The sequence below is a fragment of the Hypanus sabinus genome, chromosome 1 (genome assembly GCF_030144855.1).
Source record: "Hypanus sabinus isolate sHypSab1 chromosome 1, sHypSab1.hap1, whole genome shotgun sequence".
In the NCBI taxonomy this organism is placed as follows: domain Eukaryota; kingdom Metazoa; phylum Chordata; class Chondrichthyes; order Myliobatiformes; family Dasyatidae; genus Hypanus; species Hypanus sabinus.
This window is the reverse complement of record NC_082706.1, coordinates 144,732,521-144,756,563: the sequence shown is the minus strand read 5'-3', so window position 1 is coordinate 144,756,563 and position 24,043 is coordinate 144,732,521. Positions and strand designations below refer to the sequence as shown.

Below are 24,043 nucleotides of genomic sequence, written 5' to 3'. Positions count from 1 at the left end.
TGGGGGGTCTTACACATGTTTGTGTCTTTTTGTATAGGTACATAGTTCAGTACATGGAAGTTCCAGTGAGAGAGTGATACTTGTTCTGAGACGGGACAGACAACAGAAGTTTCTGTAGGTGAACACCTTGCATTTAGTGAACACAATGCCATTATTTGCAAATTAAGTCTGCAAAAAGATAGGATTTGATAGTGGATTGAGATTCTAAATAGGAGAAAGGCCAATTTTGATGGTATCAGAAAAGATCTGGCAAGTGTGAATTGGGAGTGGCTGTTTTTGGCACAGGTGTATTTGTTAAGCAGGAGACTTTCAAAAGTGAAAATTGGAGGTTACAAAGCTTGGACGTGCCTGTCAGAATAAAAGTTAAAGGTAACAGGTGTCAGGAACCTTCATTTTCAAGAGGTATTGAGACTGTGGTTAAAAGAAAAAAAAAGAGATGCACAGCAGTTATGGACTGGTTGAGATAAATGAGGTGCTTATGGAGTATAAGAAATGCAAGAGTTTGCGGGGTGGGGTGGGGGAGTTACCAGAAAAGTTGTTGAAAGCAAGGCAGTGAATGTTGTCTATATGGACTTCAAGGCATTTGATAAAGTCATTTTTGAGGCCTAATTCAGTATTGTGTGCTGTTTGGTCACCTATCTACAGGAAAGATGTAAACAAGAATGAAAGAGTACGGAGAAAATTTACAAGCATTTTGCTGGAACTGGCGGACATGAGTTAAATGGAAAGATTCACCAGGTTAGGACTTTATAGCTTGGAACATAGAAGACTAAGAAGAGATTTGATAGAGGTATACAACATTATGAGGGATATAGATAGGACATATGCAACCAGGCTTTTTCCATTGAGGCTGGTGGGACTGCAACTAGAGGTCATGGGTTAACGATGAAAGGTGAAAAGTTTAAGGGGAACATGAGGGGAAGCCTTCACTTAGAGGGTGGTGAGAGTATGGAATGGGCTACCAGCGCAAGTGGTATAGCGAACTTGATTTCAACATTTAAGAGAAGTTTTGAATAGGTAAGTAGAAGCAGGAAACAGATAACAGAGTTGGTGATTGGCAAAAGTGTTGTAGATAAGACAACAACAAAATATTCTCTTACTATCTTTCCTTTTGGTTAGTCCTGACAAAGGGTCTTGGCCCGAAATGTCAACAGCGCTTCTCCCTATAGATGCTGCCTCGCCTGCTTTGTGTGTGTGGTGTTGTTAACAAAATATTGTCACTGTTAATGACATCAGCAAATGTGAGGAACATCCTTTGGACTGGACAGCAGCTGTGGTGAAAGAAGCAGTTTGTGGTTCCAGGTAACCAATTGACATGAATGCCAGGGGGAGTAGTAGAGGCAGATACAATAACATTTAGGAGTCATTTAGATGGGTTAATGTTGTCACCTGTACCAAGGTATAGTGAAGGAATTTATTTTGTATGCCATGTGGATCATTTAATTACACAGTGCACTGAAGTAGTGCAGAATACAATAACAGAATGCAGAATCAAGTTACAGTTATAGAAAAAGTGCAGTGCAAGCAAACAATAAAAGACAACTGCAATTATAAGGTAGATTGTGAGGTTGAGAGTCTATCATCATACTAGGGGACAATTCAATTGCATGATAACAGCAGGGTAGAAGTTTGGTGGTAGCTTATATCCTGTTCTGTGCTTTCAGGGTTTTCTATCTTCTGCCTAATGGGAGAGGGTGAAGAGAGAATGTGTCAGGTGGATGGGATCTTTAATTATGGTGACTCTTTACAATTCTTCACTGTGGAAGACACTAGCAGTCTGCCAGAAATTTGAGAGTGTCATGAGGCAGAAGTCAGTGTAGTTGCTATTACTAAGGAGAAGGTATTTGGAAAGCTGAAAGGTATGGAGGTAGATAAGTCATCTAGACCTGGACCAGATGGACTACACTCCAGGGTTCTGAAAAAGATAGCTGAAGAGATTGTGGAGGCATTAGTAATGAATTTTACTAGATTCTGGAATGGTTCCATAGGACTGAAAAATTGCAGATGTTACTCCACTCTTCAAGAAAGGAGAGAGGCAAAAGAAAGGAAAGTTAGTCTGACCTCAGTGGTTGGGAAGATTTTGGAGATGATAATTAGGGATGAGGTCTCAGGGTACTTGGAGGCAAGCAGTAAGGCTTACACCAGAAATGAGCAGCAAATTCATTAAAATGGAATTGAACACTGGTGTGGCTGTTTCAGTCATTCTACAAAATGAGTTTGAACAGCATTTTAATTATACTAAACTGAAGCCTGCAGATAGCCACCTGAGAACTTATACAGCAAAAAAGGTACTCCTGTGGGAATGACATTTGTAACAGAGAAATACAACAACCAACAAGCCACATTGGGTTTGTATGTGGTAAAACTAGGACAGACAGCATTATGGGGCTGTGATTGGCTGAGGCAATTACAACTTTATTGCTGATCCATCTAGTATTTGCATGTCACATCCCCTGCAACAGTCAACTGAATACAAATTAAGAAGGGTACTGGATGATGCTACAGCAGTGTTCAAGTTTGGCATTAGAAAACTCAGACTTGTCAAGGGTAAAATAGTGTTAAATGAAAATGCCACATCCAAGTTTCACAAAGCCCATCCTTTTCCTTATACCCTCCTTGATAAAGTAGCCAATGTGCTAGATCACTGGAAGACTAAAGGAATTCTTTCCAAGGTTGAGTTGAGCCTATGAGCAATGACAGTGGTCCCTGTAGCTAAGAAGAATGATGGGTCTGTAAGAATTTATAGTGACTTTAAGGTCACCATCAACACAGTACTGAGAGTAGATCAATACTCTCTGCCCAGGATAGAGAATATCTTTACAAACTTTTTTGGGAGAGAAACATTTCAGTGAAGTGGACTTGGCTGAGGCCTCCTACAGCTGAAGATGGAAGAATGGTCCAAAGTGTTTCTCACCATAAATGCTCACAGAGGGCTTTATCGTTATAATAAGCTTACTCTTGGAGTAGCATCTGGACCTGCACTCTGGCAGAAAGCTATGGGCCAGGTGCTGCGAGGTTATGTGTGATTAATTCATTGTTACCGGTATGGATGACAAGGAATGTCTCCAAAATCTCAAGATAGTGTTAAAAAGATAAGAAGATTATTGGGTATGGGCTCAGAACATCATGCAATGGGTGTGAATTCTTTAAACCAAGCAGCACTTACTATGATTGCACATTGACACACAAGGATCATACAGGTGTGCTGAGAAAATTCAAGTAATGGTGGATTCCCCAAGGACAAAGAACATGTCATAGTTGCAGTCTTTTTTAGGATTTGTCAATTGCTGTAACAGGTTCCTGTCAGACCTGGCTACTACGCTCCATCTTCTGAACTCATTACTGCAGATTCAGAAGAAATGGCAATGGACAAAGCAATATGAGTGGCTTTCTAAGAGGCAAAGGAAATTGTGACGTCAGACACTAAACTCACACATTATGATCTATATTGTCCAGTGAAGCTTGACTGTGATGCTCTGCCTTATGGTATAAGTGCAGACAGGTCACATGCTATGAGTGATGGAAGTGAATGACCCATTCGCACCACGTTCGCTTACTGCTGCAGAAAAAAATTATGCACAGATTGACAGAGAAGCCTGGAGTCTGGTTTGGGTTGTAAAGCTTTTCAACTATGACTTTTGGGGGAGAAAGTTACTGATCATCAACCACTAGTGTCCACTTACAATCCACAGAAGGGTGTTACACTAACAGTAGCAGCATGAATGCAGAGATGGACCCTGTTTCTTGGAGAGCACAATTACAAAATCAAATACAAGAGGACAAGTAATCATGGAAATGCTGATGGATTGTCCTGTTTACCCTTGGAAAAAGAAATACCTGAAAAATTTACAAAAGAGGACACTCCTCTTGACGTATTCTCCGTAATACAAATCAAACATCTCCCTATAATGGCAGGGAATATCCGAACGGAAACCAGAAAATACCCCACTCCGTCTCAGGTCTATACGGCAACCCAAAATGGCTGGAATATACTGCAGAAATTCCAGTTCCCTCATTTTTACCAGCACGAGGATGAACTTGCCCTCAATGGGGGTTACCTAATTTGAGGATTGAGAGCTGTTGTACCATCCAAGCTGAGAGCTAAAGTGTTCGAGGAGCTTCATTCCAGCCATCTGGACGTGGTCAATATGAAAGCATTGGCTCAAATCCTTGTCTGGTGGCCTGGGTTAGATCAGCAGATTAATCTCTGGGTAACAGCACACCCAGAAAATGCCATGTGCAGCACCTCTCCATCACTGGGAATGATCTCCATTGCCCTGACAAAGAATTCATGTGGATCTTGCCAGACTATCATTGGAACAAATTTCTTGAGTGGATACAGCTATAAAGTGGCCAGAAGTGTTCCCAATAGCTGTTGAGAAATGTCTTTTCAAGGACTGGTGTTCGACAACACTTGGTCATTGACAATGGACTACAGTTTGTTGCGGAACAGTTTTGGTCATTCCTACAAATGGCTTGATGGAAAGCTTTGTCCAGAGTCTAAAGAAAGCACTCCAAGTACTGTCAGCAGAACATACTACACTAACACTGTATTAGAAGCTTGCCACTTTCCTCCTTGCATATCACAATGCAGCACACTCTGCAGCTAACAACTCATCAGCTATGCTGTTCCTGGTTCATCCCTGCACTCACGCTTGGAGTGCTAAAACCCAATCTCAAAAGGAGCATGCAGGACAAACAGCTGAGACAAATTGAAAGCTCCCTATGTAAGGAGGTTCGATGTTTTACTTCTGGAGACACAGTCTTGGCAAGTGACTACAAAATTAAGGACAGAACTCGATCACTCTCCTACACAGAGGAGGTTACATTTGATGTCATCTGGAGATAACACATCAATAAGTTAAGGAGAACAGAGTCAATTGTTAGAAAGAAAGGTGTTCATGGCTGTCAGTGTTGTTTAAGTAACCTTGTAAACATTTTGTTTGATTAAGCATTCTATGTTGTTTACATAATTCAGTTTGAGTTTTACACAAAAGTACGTGAATGGCATTCGTCATTAAGCAACAATCCATATGTACGTGCCTCACTGAAAGAGAAACTAAGCATGCACAAATAAGCTGATTCCTGGTTTTTCTTCTGCTTGATTTTAGAGTTACATAATATATCACATACTTGGGAATATTGTGAACAGTTTTGGGTCCCTTATTTGAGAAAAGATGTGGTGGCATTGGAGGGGGATCCATAGGAGGTTCACAAGAATGATAGGGTTAACATATGAGGAGTATTTGATAGCTCTGGGTCTGTACTTGCTGAAGTTCAGAAGAATGAGGAGGGATCTCATTAAAACCTATCAAATATTGAAAAGCTTAGATAAGAGTGGATGTAGAGAGAATGTTTCATATAGCAGGTGAGTCTAGGACCAGAGGACATAGTCTTAGAATAGAGAGACATCCATTTAGAACAGAGATAAGGAGGAATTTATTTACTGGAGGGTGATGAATCTATAGAATTCATTGCCACAGACAGTTGTGGAAGCCAAGTTGAGGCCAAGTATATTCAGTATATTTAAACCAGAGGTTGGTATGTTCTTGATGAGTCAGGGTGTCAAAGTTTAAGGGGAGAATGCATTGGAGTGTGGTTGAGAGGGTTAATAAATCAGCCATGATGGAATGGCGGAGCAGACTCGATGGGCAAAATGTCCTAATTCTGCTCCTGTGTTTTATGACTTGTGTCTTAAGTCTTACCAAGGCATTCAGATATGTAGACAGTCTATAGTTCATGTGATGTGTTGAGCTATGTACATGGATAGGAAAGATTCAAAGGGATATGGGCCAAATGGAGTAAGAAAGACCAACTTGGATGGGCAGCTGGTTATCCTGAACAAGTTGGACCAAAGGGCCTGCTTCCAAACTGTTTTACTTTTTGACTATTCAATCTTTGGTCAGTGACAATAAGTGAATTATAATTTGGAGCTTTCAAAAATATTTAATTGGAGAGCTTTCTCAAAGTGTTGGGGAAGGGCAGTGGGCTAAATGTTGTGTCTGTGGTGCTTTAACAAAAGTTAAATCTTAACGTCCTCAAACCAATGTATGCACGGTAAAACTAAATAGATTTAATGAGTGCCTGTGGACTGTGTTCCACAGTATCCCACTTGAGAGACAAAGAAGGTGGTGGAATGGTTGAGGTGAGAGTGGAGAGAAGAGAAGAAGATGAAGCAGCCACAATCATAGAACAATTCAGCACAAATTCAGTCTATCCAGTTAATGCTGTTCATGGTGCCCACCCAGTTAGTTCCAGTTTGCTGTGTTTAGCCCATATCCGTCTAAACTCTGACCCTCCATGTACCTATCGAAGTGCTTCATAAATTATACTATTGTACCTGCCTCAACTACTTCCTGTACACTTTATTCCATACACTTGTCACTTGCCCTGAACAGATGCCCCTAATTTTGGATTCCCCAACCCTAGTGAAAAGTGTTATCATTCACTTTATCCCTGACCCTCATAATTTTATAAACCTCTATAAGGTTGCCCCCTCATTCTCCTATGTCCATGGGAATTAAGACCTAGCTTGTTCACCTCTCCCTATAACTCACACCTAGTCTTATTAACATCCTCAAAAAATCTTTTCTTCACTCTTTCCAGTTTAACAAGGTACACAAAACTGTACACATACAACACACACAAATTGCTGGAGGAACTCTGCAGGCCAGGCAGCGTCTGTGGAAAAAAGTACAGTTGACATTACTCCATATGTGACCCTCCCCCCCCCCCCCCCCCCCAGTGACATACAGCTGCAACATTATGTCCCAACTCTTGTACATAAAGAATATAAAATGTTAATTTGATAGAAAGACAATTGACCTGTAACTTGGACTTTGTTTTCTTCACAAGGAATCCTTCTGCATGGATGCTGTTTTATTTCAGATTTTTAGTATCGGCAGTTATGATTTTTATTGGACTGATTGATATTGCAAGCAAAATGCTGAACCAAACAAGCTTATCCTATCTGGGAATAAAATGTCCTTTACTATATTTTCTGTAGTTTGTGAAGTGATTGGATTTGACATGGAACCTCCACAACATTTCTGTTAACAAAATCTCCACAGCATTTCTGGAGACAGTGCGAGAGGGAGGATAGGCAGGTGGTAGAGAAGAGATGTGCTCAGACTGATGGTTTGAGATGTGTCTATTTTAATGAAAGGAGTATTATGAACAAAGCAGGTGAACTTGGAACGTGGATCAGTACTTGGAGCAATGATGTTGTGGCCATTACGGAGATTTGGATGCCTCAGGGGCAGGAATGGTTACTTCGAGTGCCAGGCTTTAGATGTTTCAGAAGGTACAGGGAGGGAGGCAAAACAGATGAGGACATGACAGGGATAGTGTCATGGCTGCAGAAAAGGAGGAAGACACGGAGGGATTGTCTACGGAATCTCTGGGTAGAAGTTACGGACAGGAAGGGGTCAATAACTCTACTGGGTGTTTTTCATAGACCACCCAATAGCAACAGGGACATCGAGGAGCAAGATTCTGGAAAGGTGTAATAATAACAGGGTTGTCGTGGTGGGAGATTTTAATTTTCCAAATATCGATTGGCATGACCCTAGACCAAAGGATTTAGATGGGCTTGGAGTTAGGTGTGTTCAAGAAGGTTTCTTGACACAATATGTAGACAAGCCTACAAGAGGAGAGGCTGTACTTGATGTGCGATTGGGAAATGAACCTAGTCAGATGTCAGATCTCTCAGTGAAGAGAGCATTTTGGAGATAGTTATCACAATTCTATCTCCTTTACCATAGCATTGAAGAGGGATAGGAACGGACAAATTAGGAAAACGTTTAATTGGAGTAAGGGGAAATATGAGGCTATCAGGCAGGAACTTGGAAGCATAAATTGGGAACAGATGTTCTCAGGGAAATGTACAAGAGAAATGTGGCAAATGTTCAGGGGATATTTGCGTGGAGTTCTGCATTGGTACGTTCCAATGAGACTGGGAAAGGATGGTAGGGTACAAGAACCGTGGTGTACAAAGGCTGTTGAAAATCTAGTCAAGAAGAAAAGAAGAGCTTATGAAAGGTTCAAAAGTAATGACAGAGATCTAGAAGATTATAAGGCTCGCAGCAGGGAGGAGCTTAAGAAAGAAATTAGGGGAGTCAGAAGGGGCCATGAGAAATTCTTGGCGGTCAGTATTAAGGAAAACCCCAAGGCATTCTACAAGTATGTGAAGAGCAAGAGGATAAGACATGAGAGAAAATAGGACCAATCAAGTGTGACAGTGGAAAAGTGTGTCTGGAACCAGAGAAGATAGCAGAGGTACTTAATGAATACTTTGCTTCAGTATTCACTACAGAGAAGGATCTTGGCAATTGTAGGGATGATTTACAGTGGACTGAGAAGGTTGAGCATGTAGATATTAAGAAAGAGGATATGCTGGAGCTTTTGGAAAGCATCAAATTGGATAAGTCACTGGAACTGGGCAAGGTGTACCCCAGGCTACTGTAGGAGGTGAGGGAAGAGATTGCTGAGCCTCTGACGATGATGATCATCATCGGGGACTGGAGAAGTTCTGGATGATTGGTGGGTTGCAGATGTTGTTCCGTTATTCAAGAAAGGGAGTAGAGATAGCCCAGGAAATTGTCGACCAGTGAGTCTTACTTCAGTGGCTGGTAAGTTGATGGAGAAGATCATGAGAGGCAGGATTTATGAACATTTGGGGAGGCATAATATGATTAGGAATAGTCAGCACGTAAGAATTGCTCTGCCGGGCATAAGAACTATGTCTCACGTGAAGGCCAGGAGTTGGACTTGGTGTCAGAGGTTGTTTGTGAGACGCACGCCTTGAAGAGCATTTGTTTAGCAGTGGGAGCTTGTCCCCACTACCACCCTTCGGCTAGGACAACCTTTGGAAGGGGCAAAGTCAGGCCACTGGCGCCTTAAAATCAGTTGCTCTGGGCAGATGGGACTCATTAATCATGGATGGTAGCTCATCTAAGGGAGGGAAAACTCCAATTTCAAACCTCTACTGGCTTGCGGCTATACCGACTCACAGTAAAGGCTTTTGGAGTAAACCCTGAGGAAAAATCCGGAGTTGGAGTCCCGAAGACAGCTGACCAGCACCAACCGGCACGGCAACTCCTACGATGTTGCTGGCACCAAACTGTATCGACTTTCGTCGTTCCTTTGGACCCGTCACCAGCATGGAGAGGGGGGTCCCGCTGCATGGGCAATGGGCAGATCTCCATATCAACTCTGCCCTGGCTTGTGCCCTGGAGAGGCCACAAACCAGTGACTGCCAGAGACGCATGTACCCATGGTCAACCACGACCGACGGAGGCCACACACAGTCAGCATGGCTTTGTGAAAGGCAGGTCATGCCTTACAAGCCTGATTGAATTTTTTGAGGATGTGACTAAACTCATCGATGAAAGTAGAGCAGTAGATATAGTGTGTATGGATTTCAGTAACACATGTGATATAAGGTACCCCATGCAAGGCTTATTGAGAAAGTCAGGAGGCATGGGATCCAAGGGGACATTGCTTTGTGGATCCAGAACTGGCTTCCCCACAGAAGGCAAAGAGTGGTTGTAGATGGGTCATATTCTGCATGGATGTTGGTGACCAGTGGTGTGCCTCCGGGATTTGTTCTGGGACCCCTACTCTTTGTGATTTTCATAAATGACCTGGATAAAGAAGTGGAGGGATGGGTTAGTAAATTTGCTGATGTGTTGTGGGTATTGTGAAGGGCTGTCAGAGGTTACAGCGGGACATTGATAGGATGCAAAACTGGGCTGAGAAGTAACTGGACTCATCATCTAAAATGATGAGAGACATTGATCATGTGGATAGTCAGAGGCCTTTTCCCAGGGCTGAAATGGCTAGCACGAGAGGGCACAGTTCTAAGGTGCTTAGAAGTAGGTACAGAGATGTACTTATCTGGAGTTCAGCCCAGATAACTGTGAGGTGGTTAATTCTGATAGTTCAAATATAATGACAGAATATAGTATTAATAGTAAGATTCTTGGCAGTATGATCAGAGGGATCTTGGGATCTGAGTCCATTGGACACTCAAAGCTGCTGCACAGGTTGACTCTGGTTAAGAAAGCATACGGTGCATTGGCCTTCATCAAACGTGGGATTGAGTTTAGGAGCCAAGAGGTAATGCTGCAGCTATATAGGACCCTGGTCAGATCCCACTTGGAATACTATGCTCAGTTCTAATCGCCTCATTATAGGAAGGATGTGAAAACCATAGAACGGGTGCAGTGGAGATTTACAAGAATGTTGCCTGATTTGGGAGCATGCCTTGTTGAGAATAGGTTGATTGAACTTGTCCTTTTTTCCTTGGAGCAATAGAGGATGAGAGGTACCCTGATAGAGGTGTATAAAATGATGAGAGGCATTGATAATGTGGATAGTCAGAGGCTTTTTCCCAGGGCTGAAATGGCTAGCACGAGAGGGCACAGTTCTAAGGTGCTTGGAAGTAGGTACAGAGATGTCAGGGGTAAGTTTTTTACTCAGAGAGTGGTGAGTGCATGGAATGGGCTGCTGGCAACGGTGGTGGAGGCAGATACAATAGGGTCTTTAAAGAGACTCCTGGACAGCTACATGGAGCTTAGAAAAATAGAGAGCTGTGGGTAAACCTAGGCAATTTCTCAGGTAAGGACGTTCAGCACAGCTTTGTGGGCCGAAGGGCCTGTATTGTGCTGTGGGTTTCCTATGTTTCTAAATCATTTCTGTTTCAGAATTGGCAAATGCCGGAAGGCCTCTATTCCCTGGGAATGATGTAGATGACCAGCTGAAGAGAATTTTCCGATATCCTTTTCAAATTCCATGCTTTTAGCTTCATGTGGAAGATTTCAGCAACGTACTCTGCAATGGGGTAATGCACCAGTGATCCAAGTTCAACTTTGCCATTGTCTGTAAGGAGTTTGCCCATTCTCCATGTGACCACGCGAGTTTTTTCTGGATGATCCGGTTTCCTCCCACATTTCAAAGACATATGGTTTTGTTGGTTACATAGTTATAATTGGACACCACTGGCCTGTTACCATGTTGTATCTCTAAGTAAATCTGTTTACCCTCTTTACTGTACAAAATACCTTGAGTAAAAGGAGTCATTCTGAAGCTGGAGGACGGGTAGTACAGATTTTGAGAAGGATTTTAAAGGAGGCCGATAAGGGGAGAGTGGTTATGGGGTTTGTTGCACTTAAGGGGTGATCAGAGAGCAGAACTGATGGTATTGGCTCAAAAAGCTAGCTACACTTAAAGTTAATGAATCACTGGTCTGGAGAAAATTCTCAGTTGCCAAAGGAGGTTAGGGTGGAATTGCAGAGATATTGACCATAGTCTTTCTGACTCTGTCAGAGGACAGAAGGTGTAATGTTACACCCATGTTCAAGAAGGGTGTAGGGATAAACCAGAAACTGCAGGTCAGTTAGCATAACCTAGTCACTGGAAAAATGTAGAGGTGATAATCAGAGGCAGAAGTCTGAGTCACTGGGGCAAAGGTTGCTTAGTTGGAAAAAACCAGCAGAGATCATTAAATGTGTAGTGTGTTCAAGTAACAGGATTTTTTTTTTCGGTGGGAAAATGGGGGAAGTACAGTTGACTTAGTAAATGTGTCTTTCAAGTATGACCATCAAAACCTTATTACTATTCCATTGGCTCTCTCACTCCGCCCACCCTTCTTGTTTACTCTGCTAAAACTCACCCCTACTCCCCATTATCTTCCACACTTTGTCCTCCTATTACTCTCAGCTCCCTGAACTTTCCTTGACACTTTCACCTTGCTGGGAACCCCAACAGAGGAACAGTGGCCGACTATGACCAAGCTTCCTGATTACAAGGTGAGTGTGGGTCTCTCTGCAATTGTGTGCCTTCCTCTCCCTGACCGGGCAGAACTGAACGGTGATCTAATGCTGAGCTCTGTCCAGTGTTTTACAAACCATGCAAATATTTTAAGATGGATTAGACACATGGGTAAACAGAGCTCATGAAGTGGAAAGGTGGGGCTCAGGATGAGAACATAGAACAGTACAGCACGGTACGGGTCCTACAGCCAATGATGTTGTGCCAACCTTTTAACCTACTCTAAGATCAATCTAACCCTTCCCTCTCATATTGCCCTCCATTTTTCTTTCATCCATGTGCCTATCTAAAAGTCTCTTAAATGTCCCTTATGTACCTGACAGTGAGTTCCATTTACCCGCCATTCTTGAATAGTTTGAGGCTAGAAGTAATTGCAGATAAATTGGCTTAATGTGGCAGATGATAATCTAAATCTAATCTAGGGAAATGTGATACACTTTGGCAGAGAGTGAAAAATAGTAGGAATAGTTGGGTTTGTGTGTGCACAAATCTTTGAAAGTAGCAGCAAAAAAAGCAAGTGCTGGAGAAACTCTGTGGATTAGGCAGCGTCTGTGGCAAGAAATGGACAGTCGACGGCTTGGGTAGAGGCCCTTCAGCTGGACTGACAGATAAATGGGAGGTGGCCAGTAAAAAGAGATAAGGGGAAGGGTGATTGGTGGACCAAGAGCTGGCAGATGATAGAGCTAGGTGAAGTGGGGTTCATTGGCAGTTGGAGTTATGTGAGAAGGGAAAGGTGGAGGTAGCGGTAGAGTCTGGGAAGTGATAGGTGGGGGCAACAAAGTGCTCTAACAACTTGATTTTGTTCCAACTCTAACATTGCAGATTCTTGTGTTTCCTTGAAGGCAGGCCTCGTTGAAAAGACATTTGTAAGTAGAGGTTAGAGTACAATACTAGAGTAGCTGTATTGATCCAATAGAAAGTAATGGTTTGACCATAAATGATTAGAGCATCAGTTCTGGTCAGCATGAAGTTCCTGAGTGAGGCTGCAGAGGAGATTTACTGGAATGGTCTCAATACCGATGGGTTTCAGCTGCAAGGCTCAACTGGAAAAGCTAGAGTTCTTCCTGGAGTAAAGGAGGATGTGCAGAGATTTGATTGCAGCATGTACTGTACAGTCTTTACTGGCTTAACTACAGTAAATAAAGGGATGCTGTTGCCATTAGTAGTTAGTTCAAGGATCAGGGTGACATATGAAATATTGGGAAAATGGTACATGGGAATTTCAAGGGGAAAACATTTATCAACAATACCATAAGACAGAGGAATAGAATTAGGCCATTTGGCTCATCGAGTCTACTCCGCCATTCTATCAAAGCTGATTTATTATCCCCCTCAACTTAATTTCTCCTGCCTTCTCCAGGTAACCTTTGATACCCTTAGTAATCAAGAACATATCAACCTTCACTTTAAATATATCCAGTGACTTAGCCTCACAGTCATCCATAGCATTGAATTCCACAGATTCAACACACTCTAGTGGAAGAAATTCCCCCTCATTTCTGTTCTAAATGGATGTTCTTGTATTTTGAGGCTGTGCTTTGTCCTAGATTTCCCAGTATTGGAAATATCCTCCCAAAGTCCACTTTCCCTAGGTCATTCAATATATTTCATAATTTTGATGAGATCCCCCCCCCCCCATCATTCTACAAACCAGTAAAGGCCCCCTTTATTCACACACTTCGTCTCCTGCCAGTGTGCTGATCTATTCATGCTGGTATCTTTCCTGTAATATCATGGGCACTTACCTTGTTTAGCAGCCTCATTTGTGGCACTGTGAAAATCCAAATAAACAACATCTACTGACTCCTTTGTCTGTCCTGCCTGTTATTTCTTAAAATAATTCAAACAGATTTGTCATGCAAAATGTCCCCTTAAGGAAACAATGCTGATTTTGGCCTTCTTTATCATGCACCAAAAAACATCATTCTTAATAATATATTCCAACATCTTCCCAACCTCTTAAGTCCAGCTAACTGCCCTATAATTTCCAATCATTTTCCTCCCTCCCTTCTTAAAGAGTGGAGTGACATTTGCAGTTTTCCAACTCTCTGGAAGTATTCCAGAATCTTGAGAAATCACTACCAACGCCTCCATAGTCTAATCACCTAACTGTTTCAAAACCCTAGCTGTAGTCCATCAGGCCAAGATGACTTACCTACTTTCAGACCTTTCAGCTTCCCAAGCACCGTCTCTGCTGTAATAGTGACTTCACTCTCTTTTGTCATCTACAAGAGTCCAATTTCTGGCATGCTGCTTGGTGTCTTCCACGGTGAAGACTGGCACAAAAGTTTATTGAGTTCGTCTGCCATTTCTTTGTCCCCATTACTACTTCTCAATGTCATTTTCCAATGGTCCAATATGCACTGTTGCCTCTTTTTTACTCTTTACAAATCTGAAAAATCTTTTTGTATCCTCTGCTTTTTAGTTGCCTTCTGTTGTATTTAAAAGTTTTACAATCCTCTAACTTCCCAGTAAATTGTGTTATATTTTGTTTTTATGCTTTGACTTCCCTTGTCAGCCACAGTTGCCTCATCCTCCCTTTAGAATACTTCTTTGAGATAAATTTATCTTGCAACTTTTGAATTGCTTCCAGAACCTCCAGCCATTGCTTTTCTGTGTCATCCCTACTGGTGTCCCTTTCCAATCAACTTTGGCCAGCTCTCCTCTCATGCCTCTGTAATTAATTTTACTTCATTGCATTATGGATACATCTAATTTTAGCTCCTCCGTCTCGAACTGCAGGGTGAATTCTATCATAATATGATCGCTGTCCTCTAAGGGTTCCTCCACTTAAGCTCCCTAATAAAAATCATGTTTATTACACAATACTCAACTCAGAATTGCCTTTTTCCTGGTGGGCTCAAACACAAACTGCTATAAAAAGAAATCTTGTAGGCATTGTACAAATTCCTTCTCTTGGGATCCACTACCAACCTGATTGTTTTTAGCCAAAGGGTTAAAGGTCTGAAAGTACTAAGTTACCTGGACCAGATGGACAACACCTCAGGATTGAAAGACGTAGCTAAAGTGATTGTGGAGGCATTAGTAATGGTTTTTCATGAATCAATAGATTCTGGCATGGTTCCTGAGGAAATTGCAAATGTCACTCCATTTTTCAAGAAGGAGGGAAGGCAGAAGAAAGGAAATTATAGGCCAGTTAGTCTGACCTCAGTAGTTGGGAAGATATTGGAGTCAATTGTTTAGGATGAGGTTTTGGGGTACTTGGACCCACATGATAAAGTAGGACAGGGTCAGCATGGTTCCCTTAAGGGAAATCTTGCCTGACATATCTGTTGGAATTCTTTGGGGAAATAGCGAGCAGAAGAGACAAAGCAGAAACAGTGGATGTTGTGTGCTTGGATTTCCAGAATGCACTTTGACAATCTGCCACACATGAGGCTGTTTCACAAGTTAAGAGCCTGTTGTTTTACAGCAAAGATGCTATCGTAGATAGAGCATTGGCTGATTGGGAGGAGGGAAAGAGTGGGAACAAAGGGACCCTTCACTGATTGGTTTTGCAGGGGTCGCTGTTTGTAATGCTTTTTTATGTCATATGTCAATGATTTAGATAATTCATTGACATGATTTTATGGCCAAGTTTGCGGATGATATGAAGATAGGTGGAGGGACAGGTAGCGTTGTGGAAGCAGGGAGGCTGTAGAAGACTTAGATAAGGAGAATGGGCAAAGAAGTGGCAGATGGAATATCTTGTCGGGAAGTATATGGAATAAAAGCGTAGACTACAATATTTTCTAAATGGAGAAAATTCAAAAATCTGAGGTGCAAGGGGACTCAGCTGTCCTTGTGCAGGATTACCTGAAGGTTCAGTTGGTGGTGAGGAAGGCAAATGCAATGTTAGCATTCATTTCAAGAGGACAAGAATATATGAGGAAGAATACTTTATAAGGCACTGGTGAGGCCTCAGTTGGAGTAATCTGAGCAGTTTTGGGCACCTTGTCTAAGAAAGGGGATGTGCTGACATTGAAGAGAGTTCAAAGGAGGTTCAAGAAAATGATTCCGGGAATGAAAGTCTTATCATCTGAGGAGTGTTTGATGGCTTTGGACTGTACTCGCTTGAACTTAGAAGATTGAAGGAGGAATCTCATTGAAACCTGACAAATGTTGAAAGGCATAGATAGAGTGGATGTGGAGAGAATATTTCCTGTAGTGGGGGAGTCTAGAATTGCAGGCAAAATAGAGTGACGCCCATTTAGAATGAGATGAGTTGGATTTGTTTTTAGCCAGAGGGTCGTGAATCTGTGGAATTCCTTTCTGTTGGTGGCTGTGGAGGCCAGTTCATTGGGTGTATTTAAGGCAGGGTTTGATAGGTTCTTGGTTAGTCTTGGTTAGGGTGTGAAAGGTTACGGGGAGAAGGCAGGAGAATGGTGTTGAGAGGGAAATGGATCAGTTATGATGAAATGGTGGAGCAGACTTGATTGGTCAATTGCCTAATTCTGCTCCAATGTCTTATGGTAATTTGTACCTGTTACAAACCCCGTAACTGGGTTACTTACCAGCAAAGATAGAGAGGTCCGTTGAAGTCTGATGATACTATTTTGAACAGTATTTATTAGCAAAAATACACAAAAATAATATCAATGCAAATATACAGATAATATACGTCATCAATACTAAACCAGAAAGTACGGGTATAATAATAATCAATAAAAAATAAGCTCTATTGTTGTCTAGGGGATAATGAATTGTCTGAGGGAAATATAAAGTTCGCACAAGCTGCTGTCGTTTGGTTGTCGCTGTGTTGCAATTGTTGGAGAGAGATAGAGAAAAACTTGCCGACTTTCCTTTATGATTTCAATCCGTCAGATGTCTCATTGTCGTGGCCGTTCAAGTGTGTCCTCTCCTTTAGCTAAACCATTCTTCCATGATGAGCCCACCACCCAGGCAAGGGAGGACTCACACGAGCCCCCACCGGCTTTCGCTATAAAACGCTGTCACTGGATTTCTAGCGTTTCTCCTGGTGCGTCTCAAGGAGTGTTCCCCAGACCCGTCTTTTATCCTCACTCACGGGGTCTCAGATGTCATTCAGGTTGGGATGATGCAATCCCTCAACCAGACCACTCTGGTTGTCCCCTGAGGGGTTTCAATGAATAGTACAGTACTCAATACACAATTCCTTCTCCAAGAGACAATAGCAGTACTCAGTGGTTCCATTCTGCTTTTGTTAGGAGGCATTCCCCTATCTTGTGTATTCTGCGTTGTCTATGGCAACTGCCTTTGCTGTGATCCTGAGTCTCGCTCTCTCATTATTGACATCATGTGTATCTCTCTCATTTCCTGGGTCTCAGACCCGAAATAATAGCGATCTTGCGATTCTCAAAAAGGAGGGAGCGACTTTGTACCCTTCAGCCCCTCAGAGTTGCTCCACATTCGTAATATACCCTACATCCTGGCTACTGTTTGGAGGACTGTATATAACTCATGTCAGAACATTTTTTTACCCTTGCAATTTCTTAATATTACCCTGAAGGATTCGACATCTGCCAATCTAATGTTCCTTCTTTCTAAGGATTTGATTTCATTTTTTACCAACAGAACTACCCTACCCCCTTTGCCCACGTGCCTGTATTTCTGATATAATATCCTTTAATGTTAAGCTCCCTACTGTGATCTTTATTCAGCCATGACTCAGTGATATCCCAATGTCATGCCTCCCAATTTCTAACTGTGCTGCAAGATCATCTACCTTAATCTATATACTGTGTACATTCAACTATAGCCACCTTCAGCCCTTTATTCATCACCTTTTTTCAATGTTGCTCCCTTGTTATTGAAAGTTAAATTCTTAACCCTTTCTAAACTTTCTGCTTTTTTTCTGTATTCTGAAGACTCCCGTAACCTTTTCTGCATTTTCTTTCCCTTTTACTTTATCTTCTCTTTTCCAAACTGTTGGATCCACTGCCCCCTACCCCTACTATTTAGTTTAAAGCTCTATTCACCTTGTCGCCAGCATGGTTCATGTGTAGCTTGTCGCACTGCAACAGCTTGCTCTTTCCCCAGGACTGGTGTCAATGTCCCACAAGTTCGTATCCACTTCCCAAACCAATTTTGAGCCACACATTTAGCTCTCTGATCCAGTTATTGCTTTGCCAATGACTCAAATATAACAATCCGAAGATTATTACCTTTTTGGTTCCACAGTTTAATTTAGCCCCTATATGCTCAATTTCCCTCAGCAAAGCCTCTTTCCTTATTCCTTCTACATTGTTGGTGCTCACATGGACCATGACAGCTGGATCTTTCCCTTCTCACTTCAGATTCCTCTACGTTAGATGAGATGTCCTGAATCCAGATACCAGGCAGACAACACAGCCTTTTGGACTCTCAATCCTTGCAACAGAGAAATGTGTCTGTTTCCCTAACCATACTATCCCAAATCAGAACTGCATTTCTTTTCTCTTCCCCCCCCCCCCCCAATTGAATGGCTCCCTGATCCACAGTTACATGGTCTGGTTGCTCATCTTTCCTACAACCCCACTCTCATCACGGGGAGTAACAATCTCAGACCTGTTGAGCAAGCTCAAGCGCCAAGGTTCCTCCAGCACTCTGTCCAGGATCCCACTATTTGACTCACTTGCAGTGAGTGAAGATAAATCCAAGGAAGGCGACAGGCCCAGATGGCATCCAGGGACGGGTTCTCCGGGCCTGTGCAAGCAAGCTAGCTGGAGTGTTTGCTGACATCTTCAACTGCTCCCTGCTTCAGTCTAAGATCCCATCATGTTTTAAGAAGGCAACGATAATCCAGGTGCTGAAGAAAAGCAAGGTGGCATGCCTGAATGACTACCGACCTGTGACTCTAACATCAATTGCTATGAAGTGCTTCGAGCGATTGATTATGGCACACATCAACCATAACCTACCGGTCAACCTTGACGCTTTGCATTTCACCTACCGGGGCAACAGGTCAATGGCAGATGCCATCTCTCTGGCACTACGTTCTTCTTTAGAACAACTGGAGAATAAAGACGCATATGTAAGGCTGATTTTCATCGACTACAGCTCTGCCTTTAATACCATCATTTGAAATAAACTGATTCCTAAGCTCCGGAACCTGGGTCTCAGAATTAAGATCTGCAGATGGATCTTCAACTTCCTCACAGACAGGACCCAGGGTGTAAAAATAGGGGACAAGCTCTCCTCTACAATCACTCTGAGCACCGGTGCCCCACAAGGCTGTGTACTCATCCCCCTGCTGTACACCCATGATTGTGTAGCACAGTGTCCAGGTAACATCGCAGAAGCATCACAGTTTTTGAAGCTCAGGTTCCAGGTCATCAGCTTTGAGCCTGAGTTCTTCAAGCAGCCAATGTTGCTGAAGATTTGATCACCAGGAATCACAGTGGGGGTCTACCAATTGCCACATCATACAACTACAACTCATCACTTAATCCTATTACAGTTACAGAGTCAGACAGTGTGGAAACGAGCCCTTCGTCACACCTGCCTGCCTTTGGCCCATAGTTCTCTTATCTCTTAAACCGGGGGTCGGCAACCTGCGGCTCCCGAGCCATTTGTGGCTCTTTCACCTCTGTGCTGCGGCTCCCTGTGGCTTTGGGAAATAATTGGTCAGTATTTAATTAAAATGTATTTTATGTTAGTTTGTTAGCTTTTGAAATGTAATTATGGTGATCTTGTACAACCTAAGTGTAGCGACACATTTCCTGCCACATCCGAAACGGCTCACAATTAGCCAGCATTCCGGCTAAGGGAGATAGCCTACGGGGGTTTGTGAGTACGCGTCTTTTGCAGCATCTGCGTCCATGGGGGCTGGGTTGAGGGAGGCTTAAAAGCAAGGCTGTTTAGTTCGAATAAAGCTATCTTTGACTGCAGTTTACTGACACCGCTACAACGTGTTTTTTATCGCTGGCTGTCCAGACGGAAGGTGCTGAAACGCTTTGTCGCGTGTCTGGAAGAAGTGAAAACTTTCCTGGGCAGCAAAGGGCTCACCTTTCCTGAGCTGGAACAGCCAGAGTGGCTGGAAAAGCTACACTTCATGGTAGACATGACAGCGCACCTGAACACGCTGAACACAGCTCTTCAGGGGAAAGGACGTACAGCCCTGCACATGTTGGAGGATGTTTTGGCATTCGAGCGCAAGTTGACAGTGCTTGCCAGAGATTTACAGAAAGGCACTTTGTCTCACTTCCCCAATTTGAGGTCACGACATGATAATTTCGGAGTATTTACATTCTGCAATCATCGCAATGCAAACATCGTTTGGGAAACGCTTCTGTGAGTTCAGAGAGGAAAAAAACACATTATCCTTCCCGGTCACTCCCTTAAGCATCGATCCTTCCCTACTGAATACGACTGCATTGGCAGGTGTGAGTCAACCTGATCTTGAGATGGAACTGGCCGACATAGCCGACAAAGACATATGGGTGTCCAAGTTTAGACGCTTGACAGCAGACCTTGAAGATGTTGCCCGTCAGAAGGCCGTTCTTGCTCAGAAACACAAATGGAGTGATATTGAAAACCTCACGGATGACAGCTTGCGATCCTGTGTAAAGATGAAGGTGACATCATACAGCCCTGATGTGCAGACGCTGTGCGCTGAGGTCCAGGAGCAGAAATCCCATTAACCAAGTATGATAAATATTTTAATTGCCTATTATTTTACTTATATTCATATTTTTTCATTGTTCAGTGAAATAGTCCTTTCATTTTTCAGGATGACAGCTGGCTGACGTTATTTTTGGTTTGCTGCTGGCGGAAAATTTAAGTTCGGCGTTTTTCATAAATACAAGAAGGACTCAAATAGACATTGAATATTTTACTTAAAAGTAACTTTCAACCCAAAGTCTTTTTTTCGGAGTTCAAAATGTTTTTGTTGCATGCAGAAATGTAATTTCGTTTTCTCTGCAGGAGTTCATCAATTTCATAAATGCAACACATTATAGTTTGTTTATACATAGCATAAAGGCAAAAAAAACGTTGTATGCAGTGTTATTTCATTTTAAATGTCAAACGGGTTTTGCGGCTCCCAGTGTTTTCTTTTCTGTGGGAAACGGGTCCAAGTGGCTCTTTCAGTGGTAAAGGTTGCTGACCCCTGTCTTAAACCCTCTCCTTTAATCTCTGTATACCCATGACTGTGCCGCCACCCACAGCTCCAATCTGCTAATTAAATTTGCTGATTATACCATACTGATTGGACTAATCTCAAGTAATAATGAGGCAGCCCACAGAGAAGTTATCACTCTGACACAGTGGTGTTAAGAAAATGACCTCTCCCTCAATGTCGCAAAAACAAAGGAGCTGGTTGTGGACTACAGGAGGAATGGAGACAGACTAGCCCGTCTTGACATCAATGGATCTGGGGTTGAGAGGGTGAACAACTTTTAAGTTCCTTGGCACAAGCATCACTGAGGATCTCGCGTGGTCTTTACATGCTGGCTGAGTGGTGAAAAAGGCACAACAGCGCCTCTTTCACCTCAGACAGTTGAAGAAGTTTGGTATGGGCCCCCAAATCCTAAGAACTTTCTATAGGGGCACAATTGAGAACAAACTGACTGGCTGCATCACTACCTGGTATGGGAACTGTACCTCCATTAATCGCGGGACTCTGAAGACAGTGGTGCAGACAGCTTAGTGCATCTGTAAGTATGAACTTTCCACTATTGAGGACATTTACAAACACAGGTGTAGGAAAAGGGCCCGAAGGGTCATTGGGGGCCCGAGTCACCCAACCACAAACTGTTCCAGCTGCTAACCATCCGGGAAATGGTACTGCAGCATAAAAGCCAAGACCAACATTAACTTAATTCATGCTTAATTCATGCTTACACAACTGTATTTCTATGTTATATTGACTGTCCTGTTGTACGTACTATTCATTATAAATTACTGTAAATTGCACATTTAGACGAAGATGTAACGTGAAGATTTTTACTCCTCGTGTATATGAAGGATGTAAATAATAAAGTCAATTCAATGTCGGTGGCTTATAAATGTTGCTGGTGAGCCTGTCTTAATCTGCAGAATGTGACTATTTCTAATTAATCTGTAAGTTCTAAGTGAAGTTTTCTTCTTTTCAGCCCTATCCTATGTATCCAGCGACAACGTCCCTACTAAACGTTGTTCCGAAGCTCAACACTACTGGTCGAGACCTACTGCAGGTAAGGCATATATACTGTGAGGGGAGTAAGTGCGAAAGTCATCACCATTCTGTTTTATCCCAACACTGATTCAGAAACTCACAGACTCACGAGTTTCTGCTCTGTCAAAGAGGGTGGGTCACACTGTCTAGTGGTACTGAGGGAGAATCGCACTTTGGGACGGATGATACTGAGGGAGGATAAACACTGTGAGGGATGTTAATGAAGGAAGGTAAACTGTGGGATAGGTGGTGGTGTGTGAGCTCTTAGAAGAGTCAATTTATTTCAGGAATAAACCCTGAAGAAAGGTGATGAGGATAAAGGAGAGAGCTGTTTAATCTCTGGCAGTGGACTGCAGAAGTTTTCTTCTCGGAGAAAGGCTGTTTTGCCAAGTTTTGTTGAGTCTATGCTCAGGTGATGGCAGCAACAGTGGCTAGTAGCTTGCCAAGGATGGTGTCTGCAACTTTTACTGGATACTGGGATGGATTTCTCAAACTGTTTGCATCAGTATATCCTCTCCCAGCTGGAGTACTTGGTCCAGGACGACCAAGTGAAGAGTTTTGTTGCAAATCCTTGGACTTCAGCTTGTATAGAGGAACATCGTAGTGGCCCAGCTGCGCACCGGGAGGGAAGCACTGAAGTTTCATTGCAAAGAGTTCCCTGCCTATCTGGAGGAGACTACTATCCTTCCTGTCTTCTTGGCACTGCTCTTTGAAAGGCTGATAAGTGTAGTGAGCAGGATTTTGATTTCTGACAGATGGGGCTTTAACATGGTGGGCTGCAGCTCCGAAATGGTGAGACCTATTTCCTGTGCAGGATTCGTAGCCTCTGGTGAAAGAACTCCTGTAGGCCCTCCACTTTTAAACCTGATAATTCTTTTAAAAAACGTGGTGCAATGTAATATCACTGAACCCCTGAGTGCAATGTAGAAGTTGGCTATTATGGCTGTGTCTGTGGGTGGGGATGAGGGTGTTATTGGGATCGGTAAGGTGCATCACGTCCCTTTTCTACCTTTGGTCTACTGGAGAGGAGTCCCTGGCCCTGAGTAAGGGGTTAAGTGTGTAAGGGGTCTTAGTGCCATGAGAGCTGGCGACAGGCCCTGTACAGAAGGTAACCCTCTATAATGTACATCTTCACCTTTGCGAAGCAGACCTTCTCACTTATGCGTTCTTTGAGTGAGGTGAGGTCACCGGTCGTCGTATGCTGCTCAAGCCAGAGGTCGTCTTGGGCATGTGTTGACCCTCCAACATGAGGTATTCATGGAACTGGAATAGCCAGGAAATACTGAGGTGTGTGGGATGAAAGAAGGCATTACTGGATCCGCTGGTTTGAATTACCCTAAATGCCAAACTGCTAACTCCACAGCGGTGGTGCAGGAGGGAACTGCAGGGTCTCCCCCCAGTTACCCCTGCCCCCATTACCCCACTCATTGTTCTCTCTCCCACTGTTGTTCCTCCTGACCCTGTGGACCCTGTGGTAGCAGGGATGAGAACGGTGAGGATGGGTGAGTTAAGGTAAAGGGCAAGAAGGCTAAGAGGAAGAAAAAGAATCTCCAGGCTCTCCATCACAGGAGCAGCAGTCAGAACCTTCCCTTAGTCCAGCCTAGAGGGCATGGATATCTGTGTGGCTAAGCAAGGAGGATGTGGGTCTGAGGACTGAGAGTTCCTCCAAAATGGAGATCACCGGAGCTCCCTGTGTTGAGATACAAATAGGAGGAGGTGCGCATTCTCTGAATCCGAAGATAGGGAATCAGCTAAGGGGGAAGGTTTACCCCTGCAAAAGGCTGTATGCTTGGGGCACTCTTCCTGGAGTAGGAAGATGGTCCTATTAGTCAGGGGCCATCTGTGGAAAAGAGTCTCTGCCGGGACTGCATCCCCTGAGCTTGTAGGATTTAGTGTAATGGGTACCCCTGCCAAAGAGGTTGTCTAAGGAGTTCAATTTATCCTCCTGGGAGTACTTGGAGTACATGTACACTCGAGACGAGATTGACACTGGTGAACAGGGGTTACTTGTGGTAGGGGGTTGTCTGGGATGGGGGGCGATCTCCAGGATTGTATCCTCCATAGAAGCAAAGCTTCTAGAGGTCATTGAGCCCCAGG

The 24,043-nt window shown here is 43.2% G+C and overlaps 1 protein-coding gene across 6 annotated transcripts in view; it reads left to right on the top strand.

Moving 5' to 3' along the window:
* The window catches only part of cdk5 (cyclin dependent kinase 5), a 70,083-nt gene that overhangs the window by 30,716 nt on the left and 15,324 nt on the right, over window positions 1-24,043 (top strand). For 4 of the 6 annotated variants that reach the window (XM_059978196.1, XM_059978214.1, XM_059978205.1 and 1 more), the window contains 3 exons: window positions 10,707-10,776; window positions 11,750-11,810; window positions 21,885-21,965. In XM_059978196.1, the coding sequence (XP_059834179.1) occupies window positions 10,707-10,776; window positions 11,750-11,810; window positions 21,885-21,965 (212 nt within the window). The remainder of the gene's footprint in view (window positions 1-10,706; window positions 10,777-11,749; window positions 11,811-21,884; window positions 21,966-24,043) is intronic. The other 2 variants (XM_059978228.1, XM_059978238.1) reach the window with 1 other exon arrangement.